Source organism: Anser cygnoides, chromosome 3 (genome assembly GCF_040182565.1).
Source record: "Anser cygnoides isolate HZ-2024a breed goose chromosome 3, Taihu_goose_T2T_genome, whole genome shotgun sequence".
NCBI classification, from domain to species: domain Eukaryota; kingdom Metazoa; phylum Chordata; class Aves; order Anseriformes; family Anatidae; genus Anser; species Anser cygnoides.
The window spans coordinates 89,176,102-89,202,721 of record NC_089875.1 but is presented as its reverse complement, the minus strand read 5'-3'; the positions used below and the strand labels follow the sequence as shown (position 1 = coordinate 89,202,721).

Below are 26,620 nucleotides of genomic sequence, written 5' to 3'. Positions count from 1 at the left end.
AATCAAAGCAGCAACTTGCAGTGAATTAAAGCACATCCTTCAGAAAGATTACGTAAAGCAAATATGGACAATCTGCCAACTCAACATAGAATCATGGAATCGCAGAATGGCTTGGACTGGAAGGGATCTTAAAGATCATCTAACTCCAACCCCCTGCCATGGGCAGGGACACCTCGCACCAGACCAGGTCACTCAAAGGCCCATCCAGTCTGGCCTTGAACACCTCCAGGGATGGGGCACCCGCAACATCTAATTATTCTTACTATTTCAAACTAACCAAAACTTTGCAATTTATTTCCAATTTGCTGTTAGCTGACTTTAGCTCCCAGCCTGTTCAATGGCTAGTCAGCAGCCTTCAACCTCTCTCAATTTCTGGAATCCTAAAAAATTTCCTGTGGAGATTAATACACCTGCAGAAAAAGTCTAAGTATACAGGAGGTAGCCTTGGTTTTTTTTGTTGTTTGTTTTGTGTTTTTTTTTTTGTTTTGTGAACCCCTTGGAAACTGCACAGATGTCCTTGAATCACAGAATGAAATTCTAAATCACTTCTCCCTATGCAGGTTATTAAAATCCAGTTGGTTCTAAGCCTTCTCTCTTATAGACTAAATTCTGTGAACTTTTCACTATCCTTTAGCAGATACTTGCATATTATGAGAGGACCTGCTCAGGTTGCATACAGTTGTTAAAAAATAATCAAGCAATTAAACAAGCACCCTACCTGAGTAAGCCTGTGACATAAAATAAAAATAGAATATATTTTGAGGATTCAATATCTTCTTGAAAAGTCACCTAGAATACATTTCATGAATAATCCCACTGAATAACAGTAGTCCTGTATTTTCTCAAGATTTGTCTGTGCACTGTTCATCCCTGAAGGGAGTCCAACGGATTTGTTACCAATTACTGTAATGTAATCCACATATCACCTTCCATTTACTACTAGTCTGAAGCAAATTTATGTGAAAAAACGCTTGGAAAGAAACATGAAGGTATCAACTGCCAGTGGTAATTGTTAGTAGCACACGTGAAAAATCTTATAAACATTTGCTTTTAATGAAACATACACAAACTTCACTTACACTTTTTATGGAATATGACCAAATAAAACATCCTTATCCTGTAGTTCAGCTTAACTGTTTTCAACCCCCTTAGTACCTCATGCTTTTCAAAAATCTAACAAGCTGTGAACCAGAAAACTGTAGCTTCATTGCTGTCAGTAGATCAACAACTGTTTTATACCACTGAAGGGCCTGGCCATTTATCTTTAAGATGGCTTCAATTCTGCTGCGTTGCCTTCATTATTTCAAGCAGCTTGTAGGCAAAGTGACATTATCAAATAGATGTAATTCCCTCATTGCAATTATGTAGCAGTACAGACATCATCAGAACTTGGTAAGATCCCTCTGCTGTAGAGGCACTTTTTACCAGAACTCTCCCCTCTCTATGAATGTGTCATCTTCAAATGAAATGCAGCAGTCCGGGGTGAAACATGGCAGACTTTGTAACCTATGAATACTTAACAATAAATACGTAGTCCAGAAGTATTTATTTCCTCCAAACAAAACTGGCCATCTGATATACATTATTAAAGCTGCAACACCCAAGGACTCGATCACCAAGAACAGCACCTCTGTCCTTGCAAACAGTGCCATGCTCTCCTGGCTGCTCACAGAAGGGAGTTCTGGTTTTGAAATCTCCAAGAACACAGTGCCACCTATCTGCACGTTAGGGTTAATTCAGGGGAGATGGTGGGAGAGGACCAGGAAGGGGCTGTTCTCCTTGCAGCCATTTCAGCAGCATCCGTTGTTCCCTGGCTGGGTTTCCTGCGGGCTGAGGGAAGCTGCTTCCACTGCACATCCCCAGACTGCAGTTGCATTTCCCACACCACGATGGTTTCTGTCACCAGCTCAGTTCCATGTACACCTGTCAGGTCAAGTGCTGACTGGTCATACCAAGTTTACTTAAGGCATTTTAAGCTAAGCCTCTTACATCATCTGTAAGAGCAAATCTCCAGCAGATTTTGTTGACAGAAGCCCAAGATTGCTATTCTATTATCTGTGGATCTGTAGAACTTGAATTGCTGAGGAGAAAGGAATGGCTCAAACACATATAAGCAGCCCATGAGGTTCAAAATTGGTACCCACACGGACTTCTGTACCTAGGAAAGGGTGGGCTGACAGGAGCAGCCTTTCCTCATTTTGCCCCAGACATGAGCCACCAATGCACTCCTGATGTAAATTACAGTCTAACTACCTTTTCCATGAAGAACTGTCTCCAGTCCCATTACCAAACCGGCCACATATGCCTCTCAAAGACAGTCATTTGCAAGAATAATTTGCATGCACTGGGGAAAACAAGAGGGAAGGGATAAAGTATTTACAGTCAGGCACAAATCCATGCTTGAAGAACATCTCTGCAAGGGGGCGGATGCAGGGCTTTGAAATCCAAGATTATATTCTCCATGAAGTATCAAAGACCTTGAAATATAAAGAAGAGGAAGATACGTGCAAGCCAGCTTACTTCTATCATACTGTTCAGCAAACGACAGGCCTTGTTCTTGAGGTATCTCTGTACATTTGCCATAAATTACACTTTGTGGTTTTACTTTCAGAGTGTGGGGAAGAGGAATCTGCTGAAGCACTCCTTTCTATTTCCTATTATTTAAGAATTTGGTGAACAATAACGAGGTGGGCTCAGTTAAATTGCTGTTCCACTCATTTGCATGTGGACAGTTTGCCAGTGATACTCAAAAATGAAATGGTCTTTCAAAACGCCTTGTTTTTAAGCAGCAGCGTTGAGGACAGTTCTCTAAGAGCACAGTCCACTTGGGAGCATTAGGAGAGAATTGTTTTGCCTTTTTTATCGACCACTGGAAGAGAATTTAGATAGCAGAATTTTAACAGAAGGATGACAATAGGAATTTTCTTTTTTAAAAAAAATGCCACCAAGATGATGAAGCTCTTTGAGGAAAGGCTGAGAGAGCTGGGACTGTTCAGCCTGGAGAAGAGGAGGCTCAGGGAGGATCTCACCAAAGTGTATACATACCTGAAGGGAGGGTGCAGAGAGGATGGAGCCAGGCTCTTTTCAGTGGTGCTCAGTGCCAAGACAAGAGGCAATGCGCACAAGCTAGAACACAGGAGGTTCCTCCTGAACATCAGGAAGCACTTCACTGTGCAGGTGGTGACTGAGCCCTGGAACAGGCTGCCCAGAGAGGCTGTGGAGTCTCCTTTCTCAGTGATCTTCAAAAGCCACCTCGGCATGGTCCTGGGCAGCCTGCTCTGGGTGGTCCTGCTGGAGCAGGGGTTGCAGCAGATGGCCTCCAGGGGACCCTGCCCACTTCAGCCACTCCATGATTCTCTGATATGCTCATAGTGCTGAATAGCAAACTGATGGAATATGCCCCTTTTCTTCCATATATATTGACAACACAATTGCTTAGAAAATCCACCTGAACCAAAATCTGGAATGCACCTCTGATAATCTCACTGGACTACTGTCCAACACCTGCCTACTTATGCAAATTACCAAGAAGAAAAACCTTCCAAGTTAGAAGTTACTAGAGTTTCCTCTCAGCCCTTGTAAATAAAAATGCATTTTTTAGAGAAAACAAAATAGTGTGATGGGAGATGAGATGGGGAATCCCTGTGCAATAGGGAAATACGCAACTGCATGGTGCAGAAATCAAGAGTTGGGATACAGAGGGGAACCTGAGCCAGTGGTAGCATGAGCACTGCAGAAGGCCTAGCAAGGCATCTCTGCCTGGAAAATGAAAGGGAGACAAACAGAGAGAATACTTTAAACATTCTGTATCCTGTAAACTATTGGCTTCCAGGATTTAAGCAACCTCAACAGAAGGAGGTACACACCAGGCCAAATGTAAGCAACAATCGCCATTGCTAGCCATGTAGGTTTTCTTCCTTTTTATTATCAGGATTATTTAGGTAGCTCTACATTCAGCTAATTCCTGAGTATCCCATCTTTCAGTACTCAAAACCATACCAGAACAAAGAGGGTTGCGCAGAGAAGCCAGAGCTACTACTGGCTCAAAAAATTTATACACAAATTATATTATTTGCTTTATTAGGCCACCTTTCTCTTTAAAAATATTGTTGCTTTCTACTTGCAATATTTATTCATTTATTTATTTATGTAAGATGGCACAGAATCATAGAATGGTTGAGAATGGGAGGGACCTCTGGAGGTCATCTTCCAGCCCTCCTGCTCAAGAAAACTGACCCTGAACAGACTGCCAAGCACCATGTCCAGACAGCTCTTGAGTATCTCCAAGGATGGAGTCAGCACACAAAATGAAAAGTAGCACATCAGAGCAGATTTTGTCTCACCTAAATCAATCACTAAGTTAGGTGTACAATCTGAGTTAGTTCGCAGTGAATTGTTTCATCTTCAAGATATGATTAAATACTCATTTGTGATTAAGTAATGTCAGAAGAATCTGATCTCCAGCACAATTCCACATTTTATATTTATCATTTGTATAGAGTAATAATTTATATTAATGTCATGAATATATCTAGTAGTATTTTTCATGTGCTTATTTTATGTGAATGTAACATTTTCAAAAAGCAAAGTTTTTGTTTTTTTTTTTTAACTAGAAAGTAAATAAAGCAGATTTTTTTTTCCCCAGAAATTCCTACAGTTATGGTCATTTTTATGTTTTCAAGACTTCTTGTATGTCAAGACCTAAGTCTTCATGGTTAGTACATTGCTAAATAATAGAGGGTCAAGCAGCAAGCTGTACTGCTGGTTGTTCAAGCTGATAGCACTCTCCTGGTGATTTAAGTGACACAGGTCCTCCAGTACTGAAGAGCACAGCATCTGTTTTTGAAAGTCAGTGTTTATCTAAGAGAAGTCCAAAGAATCTCTTGAACTGCTTAATTGATACTGTGGAAATGTATGATTCAATTATATATTCACAGCTGATACACAGAGTATGTTATATTATCCCTAGAACATATATTAAGCCTAAGATTCCCTTAACAAGAAACAGATCTTTTTTTTTTTGGCAAATATTGCCCCCACATTTCTCCTTTTACAGAAGGCGGGAGGCCAAGATCTGTAAGTGTTTTGAGCTTCCCTCCCACATATATACCTTTAAAAATTTACATTTCCTTTATATTGTCGTGTTTTTCCCACAACTCTTCCATATTAAGCAGGCTTTCTTTCTCCCTCAGGCCTAAATAAATCTTTCTAGAAAGTCAAGAAGACACTCATGAATCTCAAACTATTCTTCTATATTTCTGTCAAAAGGATGCCCTCCACATCATCCACTAAGGGCTTCTGCATTGTTTGTTTTTTAGTGTTACACGTGTGATGGATTGGGATATAAAATATTTCCAGCAGGTAACCTGTCTCCAAGACGCCATCACTAAGACTCTTCTAGGGACAGTTTAGCCTTCAAGAAAACAAGCAATAGATAAAAAAGCTAATACTCACCAGACCGTGGTGACATATCTGAGAATTAACTCAAGCAGAATAGAACTATATGACCATTCTAAGTTAAAAACAAGACAAATCAGAAAAACATTGCAAAACAAGTGAAATAAATCATTCTCAACAGAGGGTAACAAAGTACTGAAGCAGAACCTGAACACCTAAAGACAAGATTAATTCTGCTGTAGCTGAAGGATACGGCTGGTTTGTCACATAGAGTTTTAGTACTCTATAAAACAGAGAAACCAAACAAATAGCTTGCTTGTCAAAAAAGGAGGAAAAATCTGATAAAGAGAGCTCTGCATCCTTCACCTTAAATATCAGTAGGAATTGTACCTTCTCTGTTGAGGAATAAGCAAAAGCCCAGAAGGGAAACAGGCAAACCAACCAACCAGGACAGGGAAGAAAAGAAACACGTCCTAATGCTAAAAAATTTTAAAAAAAAGAAAAAATGAAGAGCTGGGATAGATATTGCTCAATGTATTGTAGCATAAATAAGGAAATTTCAGTGATGAGGACAGTCTAAGAACCTAACAAGACATAAATGACTGTTCTGCACAATCAGTTTGGCTTACAGTGCCAGCTGACGGACATTGTTAAATATACGTCTCTCCAAGTCCACGGAAAATAAACACTCTTCAGTATGCATATGAACTCCAAGCCTTCACCTGCACTGAGGTTCATTTATGGCATTTGTAACAAAGCCAGGGACTTTAACATAAGGCAAGAGACAGCCAGCAAGGCAGGCCTTTGCCTACAAATATGGTGATTCAATTATTTTGATACATTTATATAGAAAGATACATATAAAAAAAAATCAGTTTGCCTCCAAATATGTAAATGAACTTCAAAAGCCATTAAAACAAGACATAATCATGGTCTGTTGTAATATCAGAACAGAAACTTGATGAGAAATAATAAAATAGAATGGGATTTTAAATAGTTTTCTGTGCTGATTGAAATTGAAGCCAGTTACTACACTGAAGTAGAAAGCAGCTTTCTATAATAACTCCAGCTTCACTTAGGCCTTTAACTCAGATATTGAGATCTGTCTGGGGGCAATATTCATTTCTAAAAGTCCAAATATGGCATGAGTGTTGTGTCTTCAGAGCATTTTCTTTTGGAAGGGAACAAGAGAGGAAGGGACAGTATATCTCTGTGTGTGGTAAAGGTGTTGGGCAGGCAATTTGTATTCTTTCCATCTGTTTCTGCACATCTGAGCATCTTGTCATTCACACTCTCACCCCAATCACTGTGATCAAACTGTGGAAGAAATATTCTTTGCCATCCTTCAGGGAGTACAGGAAAAAATACAGAGAAAAATAAAGAAAATAACTGTTTTGTATTTGCTGATCGGCATGTTTGGAGCAGGCCCTGGGAATACCAGAGTGCATCAGGCAGAAGCACAGAGGGTCAGTGGAGCTGAAAGGGGGACCTGCCTGGTACAGCAGCTTATCACAGGCCTTGCATGTCCCATGAAGACCTAGAACTGATGACAAAGTGAACCTGGACAAATACTGTATTTGGGAGCAGCTGGCAACCGATGTGACACTCCTGAGCTACCACACAAGTAGCCCAGTTACTTGTGTGGTTAACTGGGTTAACATCTTAAGTTATCGGGATGCAAGAGGTGAAACTGAGGTGGGTGTAGAGTGAGAGCTACATATGAGAAGTTTTCTTAGGATGGTAGGAAAAGTCACTGCTCCTGACCAGCTGCTTGCTGCACATTTGTCCTCTTGACTGTAAGGAATTTACCAGTAGTCAAGTACAGTCAACTCACGTAATAGCAAAGGATGGCCAGGGTCTGAAGTTACAAGTACTGCTCAACTGCACAGAGCAAGAGAGCCTCCACCCTGCTGGGAAGAAGGACACGGGCAGGACTAGTCACAAGCAGGAAAACACTGTACCCTAGAGAGAAATGGACTCACGTCCCAGCGAGGAGACATATCTTCTTACTTTGAGACCTTTCTCCATCAAATCCAGTAAAATCTTTACAGGCACACAGTGGGAAAAAGTCCTTCCATTGCTTTCGTCAAGTCATGGACAGAATAGTGAATTCAATGAATATCTTCTGACTGGTTAGTCACATTTTTGTTACCACTGATGGTACCTGTTTTTTTTTTCTTTAATCCTAGCTAGTGCATGTCCTTTTATTCTGTCCCCTCCCACCCCCCCTTTTTCTTTCTCCTGGATACATTACAAGAATAAATGGAAAAACAGGCTACTCCAAAAATAAGATCTGTACTTTTGAGAGATTCCACAAAAATAATAAAATAAAATAAAATAAAATAAAATAAAATAAAATAAAATAAAATAAAATAAAATAAAATAAAATAAAATAAAATAAATAAAATAAAATAAAATAAAATAAAATAAAATAAAATAAAATAAAATAAAATAAAATAAAATAAAATAAAATAAAATAAAATTCAGCCCAAACATATATGGGTCAAATAAACTTTAAATGTATTTATAGAAGTGAATATGAACATCTCCCTGTTCTTTATGTAAATATTTCTGACATCCCAGATCTTGCCTCAGGTTTCTTCGATGAATATGTACAAGAGAAAGCAGCAGAATAAATTTTTCATAGTTCCATTAATTCTCCAACATCATTATTTTTGCAAATTAGAAATGTATAAATATTATGAAATTATCTGCTTGTTACAACCAAATAAGCACACAATATTTATATAGCAAACAATATTTATAAATAACAACTTCAAAAACAAGACAATTTTTTCTATATTGTTTGAATAGGATAAAAATAAATGAGTTAAAGCATATAAAAGGAAAAGATGAAGCACCAAAATGTTGTTCCAAGAAATCCCTAACGAACAAACCCTCCCAAATTCCTCTTCTTTGACTTCACCACAATCATTGAATTAAATCCTCTGGAATGTAAGCAGGTTTGTTTTCTGTTCAGCTGCCATCAAAGTAAGTCAGCCTTCACCTGACCTTCAGAAAAAAACGGAATTATGGTGATACCCATTCTCCTGGACTGCCCACACCTTCCCAATCTTCTCATTCTTTCTATGGAACACCTCACTAATGCACTATTTGTTAAAAAACAAACAAACAAACAAGCAAAAACAACAGCATGGCGCTTCCGCAATTAGCTTCTGTTATTTGTCTAACTCCATCAGTATAACAAACTATATATTGCAACCTTTCAATATATTATAATATGAAAACATTGCTCCAACTCTGCCCCACCTCTCTGGGACTAATTCAAGATACTGGTAGTGGCTACATAGAAATGCATCACTTTTTTACTGGTCAGAAGTAGTCCAACAATTGCTCTTCATACAAGCAGTATGACTCTGAGAAAGCTGATACTTGAAGAGAGGACACTTCAGACTAGATAGTCCAGTGTTAGGAGGACTTTTTGTAACTCTGGGCTTCAGCCAATGAACTTCACATAAATGGAAGGAAAACACATCCATAAGGAGCTTGAAATAACTATGTATTATACTGCAAGAAGAAAGATGTTAATAAATTGTATATAAATACTTTACCCAGTTTATTCATTTGGTACCAAACACCTATTGGTTTAAGAGAGTTTTATATCTGAAACCAGCGGAATTTCTAAAGAAAGGAGAGGCAAGCAGGGGCAGGAGCCTCTTTAACCCACACTCTCACCTCAGCTGCTAGCAAACTTTCCCATCATTGTGGTATCTACACTATGGATCATACGCACTATGATCAGCATGGGATTCAGCTGTACTAATATAGAAATCTATAGCGTTCATGAATGCTTTTGAGCCAGCTATCCAGACTCCCTGTGGTGTCGAGAGAAACAAGCATTTCTAAAGTGTAGTTCTTCTCTTACTAACACAGACAGTGAAATCACTCCCTAGAATTATTTATTTCTCTCCACTGGTAAAATGGTGAGATTAAATCAAACCTCTCTGATGTCTGAAATTCAATGATACAACATTCACCCTTGCTGTCTTAACTGTTGCTTCTAGATCCCAGGTATCTGTTTACTCCAAAAACACAATTGTATTTCCTTCACAAACTTGAAGTTTTCATTTCAGCAGCTATTTCAAACAGCTAATCTTCTGTTCATGGGCTTTCTCCATTTTCACTACATTTAGTGGCCCTGTGTTTTTCATTTTTTCTTAAGCTCTTCTGTTTCACCAGAAAATCATGCCACAGATAGTGAAGACTGCTGAGACCTGTTGACTAAGGGTCAATAGAGAGATATACTTCAGGAACAAATGCATTTAGCAAAGCTAGTAAAGATTTTCTCCAAATTTTAACCCAACTTTTCTACTTGAACTTGAAGTAAACTATCTCTGTGGTCATGCTTACAACAGCCGAAGCCAGTATAAACAAGGAAGGGCCTAGAACAAAACATTAAAACCTCTTGAAAGCATCCTGGTTATCTCAGGAAAGTTTTATTAATCAAATGCAAGCCTTATTTACATCAGATCTTTATAAAGAACAGTAAATCATATTCAGTGTGTAACAAAGGAAAAAAAAAGCCCCCCCCCCAAAAAAAAATCTGCCTCAGAGATAGTTCTGTCAGTATCTGACATACTTATCATGCTATATTAGCTACATTTGTATGTAGATGTAGTTCATTATAGAACAGATCTTACACTAGTATATTATGCGTAGAGTGAAGAGTGAATGAGTGCAACAGGTGAAAGAACAGGTTACATTTCTTATACCTGTATTTGAATGAGATTTTGTTAGGTTAAATCTAAAAAGAATAAAAATCAAAATAATGTATACTTTTATACCTTATACTCACATATGCTAATGACAAATACTAAAAGCATATGGGATGGAAATCTTCTTCCTCGAGTAATCAACTACAGAATTTGCCTGCTCAGGCACTAAAATGGCTGCCTGCAGATTTTGGCTGCCTCCTTGATCTGAAAGACACCAGTGCCACAAATGGAGGAATTCCACCACGAACTGAAGACTGATGTATCTCTCCACTTCTTGCCAGTACCATTACCAACAGACCATACAAGCTATGCATCACCAAACTCTATCTGTTATTAAGACTCCTTCATTTAGAAAAACATGTCATACATCAAAAACAGTGGGAAATGTTTAAAGGAAGAGCTCCCTTTCTTGTTTTGTAGGTACTACTGGAGAACAACACCTGTTTTCTTTTGGCAGACCTGTCAAGTACCTTACATGGAGCATGATCTTCATTGGACAGGAGTTTCAGGTTCTCCCACTGCTGCAGCTGCATCTCAAGGACCAATAGTCCTGTCACTGCCACTCTCCTGCCCCGGCACTGAGCACACCACGTGCAGCTGGCTGGCCTGTCCCAGCTGTAGTTTTGCCACACTGATGGGTACATGCAGCAGGCATATCACTTAGTGCAGTCCTGGGCTTAGAGAAGCAGCACTGCTAGGCATGGTTCCAAGCTAAAACTTTATACTTGAAGCCCTCTTACCCTAGGACAAGCTGTGCATTTCATGGACTTGACAGTTAGGCTCTCCTCCTGGAGAGCCATACATTTCTCCTGGAAATGTAGCATCCAGATGCTGACCTACTGGACAGCAAAGAACCAAGACAAAGCTTACCTTTTTCTCACCATAACTAGTGTCAGGACTCATTAATCTAGTAAAGGGGAAAAGGACTACACAGTTTGCTCAAGGTAAATATTGTTTCATCTGTTTAATAATACACTTCGGAAATAAGAAATTTTTAAGAAACTTAAACTAAAAGCACCTATAAATAAAACTTACAGATAAGTAAAACTCAAATTTTTATCAAAATTCTCAAGAAATTTAAAGACCAAATGTGCCCTAATCTATAAAGATGAATCAACAACAGCTATAGGCCTGGTCAGAATTGGTGCCATTACTAATGAGACAATCCTCTGGCTTACATGCATTGTCTGCAGATCTCAGGCATTTGAAAACTAGTTTCTCATGGATATTTTCTCTCATTATGAAGCCATCATAGCAACTGGTAGACTGAATAGACTTTGTTAAAATAGTCCCAAGGGCCACAGTACTCTTGGTAGAGAGTGTACTAAGGCTGCACATTTTGGATCTGAGACTGGATTCCAAGCACACTAAAGATTATGAGTAATTGGTTCCAGGAGCTAGTCCCATTCTAAATATGGGGAACATTTGCAAAATTTGTAACTGGAAATGAGTGTTGAACATCATCAGGGTTTGGAGTTATTCACCTCCAGGGTTTTAACCAAGACCCATCTGTAGTTCTAAGTCAAGGCTGGATACAAATGGAGGAACTGCAGAAAAAAACTTACACTGTGTGAGTGCATTGTACTCACAAGCCTTTGTTATTTGTCCCCTTTTTTAATATTACTATATTTTCTATAGAAATCCTTTTAAATGCATATTAATGAGTTAATAAGCTAGCAATTACCAGCATTCTGTTAGAAAAACAATATTCAAATTTTGTATCTTATGTCTTGCTTTTGCAGTGATACCATTAAAAAACATTACTACTACTTGAAAACAAAAAGATTTATTGTGGTGCAGTAATTCTTACTGGTTTTCACATTATCTGTATGGGTCGTCAGCAATCTATGCCTTTCCATAGTTATTAAATGACTACATAATGCCACCTAGAGGCGTAGGGCTTCATTTCTTTTGAAAACTGCTGAAGTTTGTCACTTAGGAGGTCTAATTGTGCAATTGGTGACCAAAACTATCACAGTTCTGATGTTAGTGTTTAAAATAAACTTATTTTCTAAACATAAACATTTCAAAGCTTATTCATTTAGTTTTCAAAGCTTATTATTATCCATTTATAGCAAGAAATAGCTAACTTGAGTTAGCTAACTAGAGTCTCAGGGCAAATATATAGCACCCATTCTGACGTAAATATATTTTGACTTTTAGCAAAAGAAAACATAAGGTGCATGACAAACACCAGAAATAACCTGATTATATATTTATAACTCTTTACATTTCACGTATATGCTCCACCTGTGAAGATCACACCTCAAAGCCAGTGCAGAACAGGCTATGTGGCACATAGCACCCAGAGCATAGTTCTGTATCCTGTAAAGCAAGATAAACCACAGGGGCTCTCATTCTACTGGATGTTTTATACGACTCCTTTGGAAATACACCCTTTCATACCAGTCTTTACATGTCTCCATTTTAACAGCTTAATTATGCTGAGTCTGGGCTTGTGGCTTCACCATCCCTGGCTACATCTGTACATCTGTAAATAATACTGTGCCCACATGGTCCTCCTCTACCTGCTTCCAGTCTGCCTAGTGGGAGTCATCCGTGGCCTGTGCTAACCTGAACCTTTCCCAGGCACTATCTAGGGAAGTGTTAGTGTGTACAAACCAAAGTTGTCACAGGGTCTTGCTCCAACAATTGAACTGTATAATCATATGGCAGTGCTGAAGCCATTATTTTGGACCAGCTTAATTTACCAGTAAAGAAGTACCCTTCGTTTTTTCACAGCTGTTCTTTCAGCTAACTTCCATAAAGCTGAGTCTCTACTAGAGAGCTTTCCACCAAGCAGGAAGCCAACCTTCAGATGTTCTGAGATGGGGCAGTCTCTTCAGAAATAGTCATCAGCTGGAGCAATAAACGACGTTTTAGCGTATTAAGATTGGGATGGAAAGAAATGGTTTAAGAATATTCCAACAGCATTATGTTAACTTTCTCAGGCCTACAGCACAACCACAGTGCCACTACACAGCAAAGTTCCCATCTTTGTACCTCCACTCGGAATTGAAATTTAGGCACGTGGAGCACTGCATGTTCATTTCCTGTTTCCTTTTCACTACTTAGAAGTGGACATTCTCTCATACAGTTCTAAAGACATGAGCGACAACCATCTCTCATTGCTCTTTCTTAAGAAGTTATCAACACTTTTGGGCTTAGATCCCCATTTAAAATAAGTGGGTAAAATGAACCATACATATTTCTCATAAAAATAATTCAGAAACTTTTTCATTTTCCACTTACACCCTGTGTCCTCCACAGAGATTATAGAGGGAACAGATCTGATGCTCTGTGACACAATGTTTCCTGAACATCCTTTACAGACTAAGCTTTCACTTAAAGATGGTTTCTGGACATTTTCACTGCAAAACTGGGTAAGGTGTAAAACGCATGGTGCCCTTCTCATTTTTAGTGACTTTTTCTAAACTCTATAATTTCCATTCAGTTGTATGCCCTCTTTCTTCTTGTAGAAATATATACAATATCAGTAAAAGTGATAAAAATACCTTCCTAAAAATAAGATAGAACATAAATTACTTTTTTTCTAAATGCAATAAACTTACAAAATGTCATGCATTTCACATGTATGCATATACTACACATTTATGTATCAGTATATATCTCTAGAAAATCCAAGTCAAACAGCATAATCATTAACAACAGAATAGACAATGTTGAGTCTTCATTCAAAGTGTTTAGTATGCAGTCAGTAAAAATGTATTAAACAACAGAATAAATATGTCCACTGAATTAAGCTTCAAAATTAATTTTCTAAAGTGTTTTTCTAGCATTATAATATAAATCTGAATTTAAAAAGAAACAAATAACAACAAAAAACACTTACCATAGCCTTTGTCACTGCTTTCCAAAGATTTCTGGGCATTACACTTTGTTGCTGAATTCAAAATTAAAGAGAAAAGATCTGACAGAAATCCTCAATGGTGTTTTAAAATGTATAGAGAGTAGAAAGTCCATTCACATCCAGAAAGATTTCTTAGAGGGCTCAGCTGAAATCTGCAAACACAGTATGCTGAAAGTTTGCCATCTGGTCTGTATCACTGGTTAGATTCTACAAAATGTCTTAAAGAGTACTTTGATTCTGTGTAAGTGTGGGATGTACTGTCCACAACAACATTATGCATACTTTTCCCTTACATAATGTCCTGGATACAATGAATAAGGTCAGTACACACTAGATTTACCAGTAGGAGTAATGGCAGCATGGAATAAATATTTGGCATAATTAATACATTTCTGTTTCTCTCATTAACTATTACCAAGGGACACTTTAAAACAATAGAATTGTACATCATAATTATGTATGTTTAAATAACACTTTTGATGTAGAAAAAAAGCAAAGGCCAGTTGAAATCTCGTTCTTTTAAAAATAGAGTACAAATTTCAACAAAGTTTTTTAATGCCTTTCTTTTGATCTCAACACAATTACCACTCTGTATTCCATCCCATGTATCTTTGACCTGCAAACTGAGAACAGATATTTAAAGTATTTGCCTATTTGTAACAAAACCTGACATCTGAAGATACATGAATATATATTTATGAAGATTTTAATCCTATTTAAATAATTTGGTTTTGAGGTTTTGAATATGGGATCAGAATTTAATGTGCCAAATATTTTAGTCAAATGCCAATTCCTTTGAAAGAACTGTTATCACAATACATGTATACTTATTTATACAGAGAGAAAGAGAAAAAAAAAAAGTGGTGCTACTAACTAGATTCTGTCTTTGGTTTCCTAAAGCATTCTCATACTTTAAATATTAAAGCTGGAATTTTCTACATGTGATCTCAGTGTCAGACTCTGGTTATTTTTATTTGGTTTGAGAAATTTTATTTCATCGAAAAATTCTTGCCACCTTCTAGTAAAGACTGATTGCAACTCTACTAAAATTAAGGTTCATTTTTTCCGTGTTTCATCTTGTCTTACACAAGAGGCCTGATACTTCTGAAGGCAGGTTGTATTTATGCTTTAAAACCACTATTTGTCATCAAATTGCAACCTTCTGAATTGTCTTATTTTGCAAATGCTTAAGAGTCAAGTGCTTAAAATTTTATTGCTTGTTAAGAGTTTGACAGATAGAAGTTTCTGTCTGTACAGTATTCCATGCTGTGGAACACAGGATTTTGGTTAAATCCATCCCTGAAATTCAGGTAGGCTTCTTTTCATATCATCTGTTTTTCTTCTAATTTCCTTTTGCCACGTGACAGTGGTCACGTTTCTGTTATATGTGGTCAGAACTGGCTATTTTTATCTTTTTTTCTGGTAACAAATTCTAAATATATTGATGTATTGTTTATATATTTATTTTGCTACAATCATTGGTATTAAAAATGAGATGTTTAGTACAAATATTCTAAAAATACTTGCTCAAAGTGCTACAGTACATGTCCAGTCTACAGCTTCTCAGCACAGGCAATATTCTCATGCTACAACAGAATTCAGGGAAAATTTTACCAGAAATACAAATTTGGCCTTCCTTTACAACATACAGTGTATTCAATAGATTTATTTCTATTTTTCCTCTCATACAAAAAGCACTTTTCTCTTCCTAGATCAAAATGCAGGGGATCCTTTCAAGCCAGGTACTAGCTTGTACTATGTGTTTAAGGTCTTGAGCACAGCCTTATCTTGAAAGATCAGCCTTATCTTGAAAGATCTGTAAGCTGGAGCTCTCTTCCTCTTTCAGTATACATATGTATATGTAAACACAGTGAGGCCCAACCATAACAAGTAAGATTGAATGCTGCTGCTTTGAATTTGGTGAATATCAAAAAAGGAAACCTAGAATGTTACTTTTCAGCAGAGAATGAAAAGCAATGAATGAGTAGAATCCATAAAAGAGAGAAAAAAAGACTCACAGGAAATGATGAACATTTAAGTTAAATTGGTTTACATCCTTCAACTGAGTGGGCTATTTAGTTATCTTAGTAGCAAATAAACAGAGGGATGCAGTTTGAGGTAAGAATACACTGTTTGCAAAAAGTGAAGGGTAAAAGAGAGGTTTGTTTTTTTAAGAAAGAGGTGTCTTTCTGGAATTAAATTTCTACCTTTTTAATTTACCTTCACAAATCAAATTCATTTTTAAGAGGTACTACACCCTATTATCACAGAAGTACCAGAAATTGTGAAAGAGACAGAAGTTTTGGAAGCAAGCTTTAAAGAATCAAATGTTTCTCATTTGCATTTATAAATTATATGATACAAAAGTGGCAATAGCTAACCATTTGCAGTGTTTGATAGTACACTATGTGAACAGTGAAATAAGTAGAGTGGAAAATCCATTATACTGTATTGTTTAATTTGATTTCTTGAATTTAAAGGTTACAAATACAATCTTCCAAATCAAGCACTCATTCTGTAATCAAACTATTTCAGTAAAACCCTAATAATTCAGTAATCATGTTAAAATTAAACTGTATGCAACAATGTACTTCAGGATTTCTCAAATTATCAGTCCAAACATACATCTTTTGTAGATTGCTACTGCTGATTGTTAGGGGAAAAAATGATAAACTTGAACAGTACTGATCTGCCCCCTTGTGACAAACTAAGAAAAACTGTTGGATCTGTAGAATCCTTGAGTCTTTACATGAAAAAATTAATTGACAATTCCATGTGAAACTGAAATCAAAGGTGGGCTAGGCTATATCAAAGCTTCTGCTTGCTATTGTGAGAATACAGCATCACTAAATGCAGTCCACTAAAACTCCACTATAAAACATCCACTAAATGTCAGTCATAGAAACATTCTGTCATCAAATAGTGCTATACCTCCTGATATCTTATACTGACTTGGGCTACTTCTGTCCTCATACTGTGGATCCTTGTATTACAGAGTTCAAGGACATGACAGGGCACTTTTATGAGATTTGTAAATTTTTCTGAAGAGTGAAATATTGATACATACTTTCCATAGTTCATTTATCCTATTTTAAAGATTAAGACTGACAAAACAGGTGTTTTTTGTTGTTTTCTAAACAAAAGTATGTTAATAGCACAATCTGGCCAAGATAAGCAGCATAAAAATGAAAGTATAGTTCTAAAAGAATGATTTGAAAAGGTGACAAAGTCCTTTACAAGGGTACTTGCTCTTTTATTACTGCACATACCTAGTTCAGAAAACCAAGATTGCCTATTAACATTTATAGTAGGAACTCTTCTTCAGCTGACTAATTAGAACACTCCCTCAAAAACCTGAAGAGAGACATTCTGCTGTTTCAGCTTTGTAAGGGAATAAAAATCAAAAACCATAATCCTTTGACTTACTTTCTAAATGTTTTTTGGAAGGACAGTGTTCCACCTCACTCTCATGCATGAATAAGTTGTCTACAAATCCATATCCTTGCTTAAAATTTTGTAACTACCTTCATCAAGTGCACAGGACAGCACTATAAAACATGGCCATAACCATATAATTTCACAAGATGAAAAAGTTATGAAGAAATTTTCAGTCCAGAGATGGCAGAAGAGATAAATCCTAACTAAAACTGATTAAAGATGCTGCTTCCACAAGCAAAATGATGTCTGTGTGAGACAGGATAAGGAAGTTATTCGCTGGCTACAAGTTCCCTGTTCCCAGCAGACAACACAACAGTTAAGGAAAAATGTCATGTAGCTGTTCACACGGTAAGTGATTAAGTTAAGAAAAAGGGTGAAGAATAACATGGATGAAATGCTTATAGATGCAGATTGCTATGTGATGCATGAGGTGAAGCTGTCTCTTGAATTTCCTGGAGAGATTGACGCAAAGTTCTTGTAAAGGCCATCCCACTGCAGGATCTCAGCCTTACTACACCCCGATGAAGGTATGTCATATCCTTTGCCCAGTATAGGACATCCTCTAATCTTGAACACTATAATTACGAGTTTAAAATTGCTCTTGTTGAGTTACTTGTTACTCACACTAGTGAACATCAAGTTTTGGCTCTCCCTATCTAGAAGACTAGACACTAGTTTTGTTAGAGTTGTTAACTCAGCTGTATCACACAGAAGAAAGAAGAAGCTATATATTCACCAATTCCAATACATCACTAGCTCTTTTCTATTTTACTTACCCTATTACCTGCTCTAATACATAATGATAATTGTAGTCAAACAACAAACAGACTGTGTAGCTGCAAAAATTATAATAACAATAATAAAAGCAGATGGAAGGGTTCTACAATTTCTGCAGCTCTGTCTACATGTTGTACTTCAGACAGGCCCCTGATCACCCTGCCTGTATTCTGTGCTGACCAAGAGATGTGTGAGTGCAGTAAATGTCTCACTGTGCCAGAGCTAACAAGGTTGCTGTCTGGCACAGTTAATTAGCCTAGGCTGTGCACAGAGCGAGCACACTCATGGCTGGCTCAGAGCACTGGCAGTGTGAGTTTGTATTAGCTTTCAGCACAGCCATAGAAAGACTGTGCCTACTCACAGCACGACACGTAGGCATATTCTGAACATAAACCAGGGTCCAACAGCATTAGAGAAAAGAATCTGCCCAGGAACATCAATGAGGAAAGCAATAAAAAAAATCAATTAATATTTGAGACACGGGATGTGGCACAGAAACATAAAATTATCAAATACTCTCCTTCTCAGGACTGGGGATGTTTGTGTGATTCAACTGCTACTGTGGAACTCAGATAGCCAGCTTATATGATTCACCTAATCAGAGACTCCTATGCTATAGAAATTTACATCTGAGCTAGGCATCTAGATTCCCTTTACAGAAAATGGAAAGAAACAGATTTGATGAAACAATTCGCTCCAAGTAGACATCTAAAAATATTTGAAATAAATCACACTTTCAAAGTACCTGTTTCTCTCCATTAAGCACAAAAGAAGGGCAGACCACTAGCTCACATGTACACTAGTTCTGTAGTCATCTAAAGACAAGAATGATGAATCCCACTGTCTGTGCCTACGTTCCTTTAAGTGAGGATAATCATATTTCTGACTTTGTTAGAAGAACTTTAAGGCACTAGAGGCTGTGGATACCTCAAAGACTGAATTCTCATGGTCCAGGTAGCTATAACAGCATTTTATTTTTATAATAGTATTTATTTAAATTATTCTTATCTCTCAGGGTAGGTAATTTGAGATAATATGTATATAGGACACTTCGTTATTAATAACACCTCACTTCATCCACATGTTTTACAAACATTAGTCTGTATTATCAGTATTATTGCAGCTGTCTCCTAAAATACAAAGTAAGGCCAAGTGCTGATTTTCTAGTTTCATATTAAATTGACCAAGTAAATTGACCAATCTTCCAAATCATTCACCAACTGGTCCTGCTGATGGATTTAAAAGCTTGATGTGGATCTTCTCCTCTCTTACATATTCTCATCCAGAGTATTTTTCTCTTCTCGGCTTGGGCTCTACTCTTTCCAGCACTTCAGATTCCTTGCTTTCATAATTGAAAGAGATTCTGTATTTGACAACTCCTGTCTGAGACCTGCCTAAATTACCTTGATCAACTTTCAAGGTAATGTATTAGTGCTTAATTTGAAATTGAGCAAAAGACTAAGTTTTTTTTCTCTCTTGCAGGTGACTGATGGTTCTTAACTTTCTTGATGGTTCATTAAAGCAAAAAATAGCAATCTAAGGGTTAATTTATCACATGATGCCAGGTAATTGTATCTTGCAGCACCGATAGGTCCTTGATAATACAGATAATTGCTTATTACCTTTATGGTCATATGAGAAAAAAAAAAAAAGATTTAAAAGTTATATTATTGTAAATAGTAATTATTGCACCAGAAGCTCCAATAAAGATTTAAACATATATTTCCTCAGCAGTCATGCTTCAGACAATCACATATGGTAGATCATAGAATCACAGAATGGTTCGGGTTGCAAGGGACTTTAAAGATCATCTTATTCCAACCCCCTGCCAGGGCAGGGACATTTCCCACTAGACCAGGTTGCTCAAAGACCCATCCAACCTGGCCTTCAACACCTTCAGGGATGGGACATCCACTGCTTCTCTTGGCATCCAGTTCCAGTGCCTCACTACTGAGTGAAGAATTTCTTCCCTATATCTAATCTAAATCTACCCAATTTTAGTTTAAAGCCATTACTCCTTGTCCTATCCCTACACTCCCTAACATAGTCCCTCCCCAGCTTTCCTGTAGGCCCTATTTAGGTACTGGAAGGCCACTATAAGGCGTCCCCCACAGCCTTCCCTTCTCCAGGTTGAAGATCTCTAGCACCCACACAATTTTTATGTCTGAAATGTATACTGCAAATTTCCAAGTTCATTTATCATAGTTAGAAATTGTGGTTATTTCTTAAAATGGAGAGTTCTGTATCGGAACGCCATTACAGGGTTCCAAAATGGTTCTATATCGTGTATGCTCACATTTCCCATGGCATTATGGCTTGCAAATAACCCGCAGACAGTACACACAGAGCATAAAAGCATCAAGAAAATCTTTGTGAGCCAAGAAAGGCAAATGTTGATGATAATGCTAACTTTATTCCCTTGCACTTACCATTGTAGGTTATTATTACATGTTCACATACATTATAGGCAAGTGGAGATATCCTTTGATACAGATTTTGCTCATTACCATTTTATAGAAATTGAAATATTTGTTGTTTGCAACCCTAACAGATTTTTATATATTAATCTAAGTGTTTCAAAACTAGTACCATAGTTTTTATACATTAAACTAAATGCTGACCAGGATACTTACAAATATCATATGTGATGAGTAACACTGGAAATGTAGACGTTTATGAGGCCCATACCAAACAACTCAAGTAAAGTAATAATGCCTTGACCCCATTGCCTAGGAAAGAAAAGAGGCTTGTGAGTTTTCTAATTGAAAATAATGGTTGTGCCCACAAGATTTGCAAACGGCTTTCTTACAGGAGCACACGGCTGGGTTTAACTGTAGCTGTAACCCCGGGTTTTGTTACACACACACTTTTTTGGGGGGGGGGGGAGGGTATGGAAGGGGTGGCTGGCACATGGCAGCAGGCAGCCAGCTCCGAGGGCGATACAAAAGCCACCTCTGCTCGCCACACGAAGCGAGGTCGCCCCCTGAGGGGGTGGCCGGGCCCCGGGGCCACCCAACGGCCGCCAACGGTCAGCGGCGGTTGGGGGCGGCCGTTGGGCGGGTCCGGGGAAACGCCCGAACCCCTGCCGCGCCCTGCCCTGCCCGCGCTGCCCCCGAGCTCTCAAAGTTGCTAGAAGGTTCCCCGCCCGAGCGAGAGCTGTTTCTGGATCAGAGGCATTGCTTTTATCTCTTCGCACCCGTCGAGGCTTTTCCTTCCTCTCAGGAGCGCAGGGAAGATGTTCTCCTGGCCTTTTTCAAAGCCTGCTTCCTCCAGGCAGCTGCTGCTAGCCCGTAAGTAGTTGTTTGTGGAGAAAACTTAAATGCATACAGGCTAAAACCCAGCAAGGGAACAATGCTTTCACCTGTAGGTGAAATTAGCCCTCACCAGAGGGCTGATGAGGGTCTGTCTCAGGCTGCAGTTGGCTGGAGCATATGGTGTTACTCGCACCCAGGCTGTGCTAAAGGCTGGCTGTGCTCTCCTGGGAGCAAGGAGCTGCAGTAACTCTTGTCTCAGGAGGGAAAATAATGTGCTGTTAGCTGTGAACTTTGTAGTGCGTAGGTTAAAGGTGTATTGACCTGTTATAGGGAATGTTGTGGACTTTTTCAGCTAAGAGGACAAAGAGGTCAAATGTCGTTGTTGGTGCTCTGTTTACTTAAGAGAATTTGCAAGGCTCTACTTCCTTGGGTATAAGAAGACTTAGATAACTTAGTTCCCCTGTTCATAGTGTGAAAAACCACTTCAGCATGTGCTCTGCCTTGTTCTCCTGATTTCAGAGGTCATACACATATTCTTTATTCTTTAAACTTCCAAGCTTTTTTTCTTAATTATGTTTTTCCTTTTTTTTTTTCATTTGTTTCTGTTTTCAAACAGAGCTACTTCTCTGTTGTGCCTACTGAAATCTCTGTCTAGATGAAAGCTCTTTGTGAAGACGTTAAGATCTCAGGCATTTACTTTTTCATTTGGGTGAGAATAACCTTTTACTATCTTAAGTGGAGGTTTACAATTAATGTGCTAGTTTCAACAAAGTTAAATCCAGTCTAGCACAATATGATTACTGCTTTGTAATGTTCTTGTGAGCCAGAAAAAGGATATTAGTTGAATAGTTCCTCGTTATTATTTCTCTGGGGAACTATTCAATATTTCAGGCTGCTACCCACTTCTATTTGGACACATTGTCCGTTATTGTTCATATATTATTATGAGAAAGGAGATGCTTCAGGGATTTGCTAGTCATCTCATTGCTGAGTGTCAGATTTCTTCAGAGCTAACAATGGTTGAATGCTGAGAGTATCCACCTGCTTGGATGCTAACAACAGTCAGAGCGTTAACCAGGTCTTTAAGCTTGTTTACAAAGAAGCTGAATGTGGAAAATCTGTGTTAGAGCACAACTGAGGAAACAGATGACGTTTCTCTCATTTGTGTCAGGAGTATTTCAATTATATTTCTTATTTATCTTCATTGCATTATTATTGTTTTGAAATCCTCTCCAAACTAACCAGTTGCTGTCTGTTTTGCAGAGTTTTGTATCAGTGTCTTACAAAACATTTTCAATTCCAAAAACATACTTCGAGATTACTGGTAACTTATGAGGGATCTCAACTTTCTTGCCTTGCTCTAGATCTGGTAGAAACTTGGTGTTTCATTCGTTTTGACCTGCAGTGCCTAAACCAGCATCCAGAGGTAGAAATCAAAACTCATGAGTTGGGTGCCTTATTACTTTACCTGTAACAAGATATTCTTAGGTTCTCTGAGACAGTTTTGCATCAAAATGTCACAGCTGAAGAATGTAAAGTGCAGATTTGATGTTAAGGTGGCCCTGAAGTCTGACTGCATCGTTTGAGTTCCTATATACTTTTAGGTAGTTACCTACTTTAAAAAATAATCCCTTAAAATTGAAGAGTCTCCATGTATAGAAAGGTATTTTTTAAGAAATACCAAAAAATCCCTCGACTTTATCTATATACAGGGAAATAGATAATCGAATTTTTGGCACGTTTGTAGTTATGCCACTGGCAGGCATCATTTATATTAATGATGTTGAAGCTTACGTGAAAATTTCTGCTAGTGTTTATATACATACAGTACCTCTGCAAGCCACACTGATTTAATTTCCTTTGAAGACACACAGACAATTTTCTAAGTCCTTGTGTAGTTCACTTACCTATTAAGCTGATGTTCTATTTATGGAATAATACAGCACATTCTCTAGCAATATGTGGTCATGTAAAAAAAGACCCTATCACACAGACACAGGAGGAGATAGAGTAAGGTTGCTATGGGAACCTTAGCTCTAAATGGTCTGGCTTTTGTTGGCTTAAAATCTCAAACATTGTGTTGCATTAATTATGTTTTTGTTGAGGTTCTTTGCACTGAACATGAAATTTGTTGGGTTGCTGTTCCAGTCTTACATGTCTGCGTTCAACACTTTTAAAAACAAAATGACTTGTGTTAGCTAATACAAGAAGGGGAGAATGTGTTTTATTACCAAACTGAATTACAGTACTGAAGAAAATATACTCAATAAATAGTGACTAGATTTTCTTTTTATTCATCTAGCTAAAATTCAGCTATCGCTATCCTCAGTTAGTATCCATGAGCCATATTCAATAACAAGCTAATACAGAAGAACCAGCAGTGGGAGGGAGTCGTAACAAAAGGCAGGAATGGGGTAGCAATTGTGGAGGAAAAGAGTTGGAGAAATCTCTGTTGGAAGCATGGGAGGGATTTTGGTACTGATTTTGGTAGGAGGAAAGAAGCTCAAAACAGAAACTGAATAAAAAGACAGATTGAGGGAAGACTGAGGGAAGAGAAGAACTTGAGCAATGACAGAGAAGTTGAAGGATTGCTTTTAGTGCAGGAGCCACAGGGAGGAGTGAGACAGGAATGGATAAAGAGAGCCTGAAAACAAGGTGAGTCTATTTGGGGAAGGGGAGATGGTAGCAGGTGGGTTGCTATTAAGTGGTGAGGACACTAATAGAATTCAAAACAAATATCCCCAAATTGTGAATATATTAATCAGATCGCACAAGTTATTAACCATAAAGTCGTCTTATTATATGTTAATATATATAGCATATGTATTCTCCTAAGGCCTCTTCAAACCTTGAACTGTGTGAAACCAATCAAATTTCACACAGTAAGAAAGGAAACATTCTATAGCATTGAATGTCTTCCCAATACTTTTCTAAAAGTGTCATTTGATTATTTTCCTCTTGGAAAGCTACTTAGGGGTAATGAATATGATTTAATTTTCTTTAAATTATATTACTTATTCTTAAGAAGCTTATGTTTCATTTGCTGAATTTTCCACAGAACGATTTCAGTCTTCATTCATCCTTATGGGTGGTGCAGAGAATGGAATTTTTATGATGAAAACTGATACAGCACTTTAAAACTTTTCAGTACTGAAAAACAATACATTTGGCATCTATACCACAAGGCAGCAAATAGGACAGACATTAATAGTAGGTATGCTCCACTCTACATGGCCTCATATGGTAACTGTAATTTAAACAGTTAGCTAAAATTTCACATTGTTTTAGCAACTGTGAATCCTCAGTCAAAGTACATACATCTTCAAACTGCTGAAAAACTGTACTTTGCATCTGTATTTTCTTTAAAAAATAAAGAGAACAGTGCTGGTGATCTTGGTGCCTTTTACAGAAACTTACACAATTCCGTATATTAAAGTAAGTAAACTTAATCACACATTATAGAGTTTTCTCAAAAAAGAAATAAATGTCTTCATAATATTCCAAGGAACAGCATCTGTCTTCTGAGCACTAAATTGACTGAGTAATATGCTTACATGTTCACAGCATACCTGTTTCTGTGGACCTCATGCTCCCAGAGAAGATGAATAACTACCAAAGTAATTCTCATGAAATTTTAACAGGAAAAGTTAGCAAAACATTAAAACCAGTCTAATCCCCCACCCCCAATCAAAACCTAGAGGAAAATCACACGCCAGTTATGCCCATAGCAGTTAACATCTCTGTAGCTTTTGACAAAAATCAACAGCGATAGTAGTGACAGGTTTATGTCACGTGGGTGTGTCACATCAAGGGGGCTCCATTGGTGTCTAGTAGGACTCAGAATGGTAGCAGCCATTCCCTGCCCCCAGTATGTCCCAACCTCTTGGCCTTCTGCTTTTAGCAGCCTCATGTAACTGCTTGAATAATGTAACCTGTTGGTGCCCATTATGAACAATACACAACTGGATTCATTCATTTTTATGCATGCAGCTAATGCAAGAAGGATGACAGATGCCTGGAATGAATGAATCAAGGATGGATACGTAATGACAGACACTGTCATTTATCAAAGAGCATAAAGACAGTGAGACTCTTTAAAAATTAAAAAAAGTGTGTGATGTGCTACTTAATAAACTGTGATAGCTTGCTAACAAACACTGCAAAACTCACTGCGTTAGCACATCCCAGCTCACTGAGATGTCTTCGTATAATGTAACTGTGAGCACGAGACAACTCCAGTTTCTTTAAGCTCCCCTCTCTCAGGGCCCATGTTGCTTACAGCAGTTAAAGTTGTCTACACTTCCACCAGAGCAGAGGCTCTACTCCATGGAGATGTCTTATCTTTGATTTCACAGTGATTATACAGGGCCTAGTTCCACACAACTCTGGGGAAAACTTCATCTTCCCTGAGCCTTCCAAACACACGTCCTATCATTTGACAACTGCTGTATGTGTAACAGATTGAGTCCTGTGGACCTATGTTACTAGGATACACTTACAATAAAGAATGTACACAACATCTTCAAGCAATGGACATCCACAACCTTCTGTTAGAGGGAACAGTGTCTGAGAATAACACCCCCCCTTATGTGGGTAAGGTTAAAAATACTAAGAAGAGCAGAAGTTTAAAGTACACATATCAAGGTCTTCTTACATGTCTCTTGGACTTATATTCCAATCTGCTGTTCCTAGGAATAACTGCAAAGCTCTGATGTCAAACTACAGTTTTATCCATCCTCAGTGGGGTAGTTGGCATATGGGATTATTATGAAGAGAATGCAGGTGATACTGATCGTACTAAGACTTCAGCCGTTGTCCTGTGTGACGTCTTAAAATTGACCTAGGAAACAGGTTGAAAAAAGGTAGTGGGTGTGAGAGTGGCATTTGATTCTGTGCAGGCTTATCGTAGCCGTAATTCTGCTCGTATTTTCACTGCCATACTGCAAGTACTGCAAGCCCTTGCCATAACAGGATTGAGTTCAAGGTGATCTGGATAGATGAAGAAAATTATCTAAAACCAGCAAGATAATATGTAGTGAAGGCAAGTACAAAATCACAGACTTTAGATGGAGAAATCAGACGAACTAATCCAAAGTGAGATACAACTGGCTAGGGAACAACAGTATAGAAAAGGGCTGGGGAGTTAT

General features: G+C 38.0%; 2 protein-coding genes across 8 annotated transcripts in view; one reads left to right on the top strand and one right to left on the bottom strand.

Annotated features, from left to right (window-relative positions):
* The window catches only part of FILIP1 (filamin A interacting protein 1), a 131,457-nt gene extending 110,298 nt beyond the window's left edge, over positions 1–21,159 (bottom strand). For all 3 annotated transcript variants that reach the window (XM_048050431.2, XM_048050427.2, XM_048050432.2), the window contains exons 1-3: positions 21,029–21,159; positions 20,853–20,948; positions 13,987–14,156 (exon numbers count right to left, since the gene is read on the bottom strand). Coding sequence is in view for 2 of the 3 variants with exons in the window: in XM_048050427.2 (XP_047906384.1) it covers positions 13,987–14,025 (39 nt within the window). In the remaining variant the exon portion in view is untranslated. The remainder of the gene's footprint in view (positions 1–13,986; positions 14,157–20,852; positions 20,949–21,028) is intronic.
* SENP6 (SUMO specific peptidase 6) overlaps positions 21,130–26,620 on the top strand; it is a 93,339-nt gene continuing 87,848 nt past the window's right edge. For 4 of the 5 annotated variants that reach the window (XM_066994660.1, XM_066994659.1, XM_066994658.1 and 1 more), the window contains exon 1: positions 21,130–21,509. In XM_066994660.1, coding sequence (XP_066850761.1) covers positions 21,130–21,509 — 380 coding nt within the window. The remainder of the gene's footprint in view (positions 21,510–26,620) is intronic. The other variant, XM_013172135.3, reaches the window with a different exon arrangement.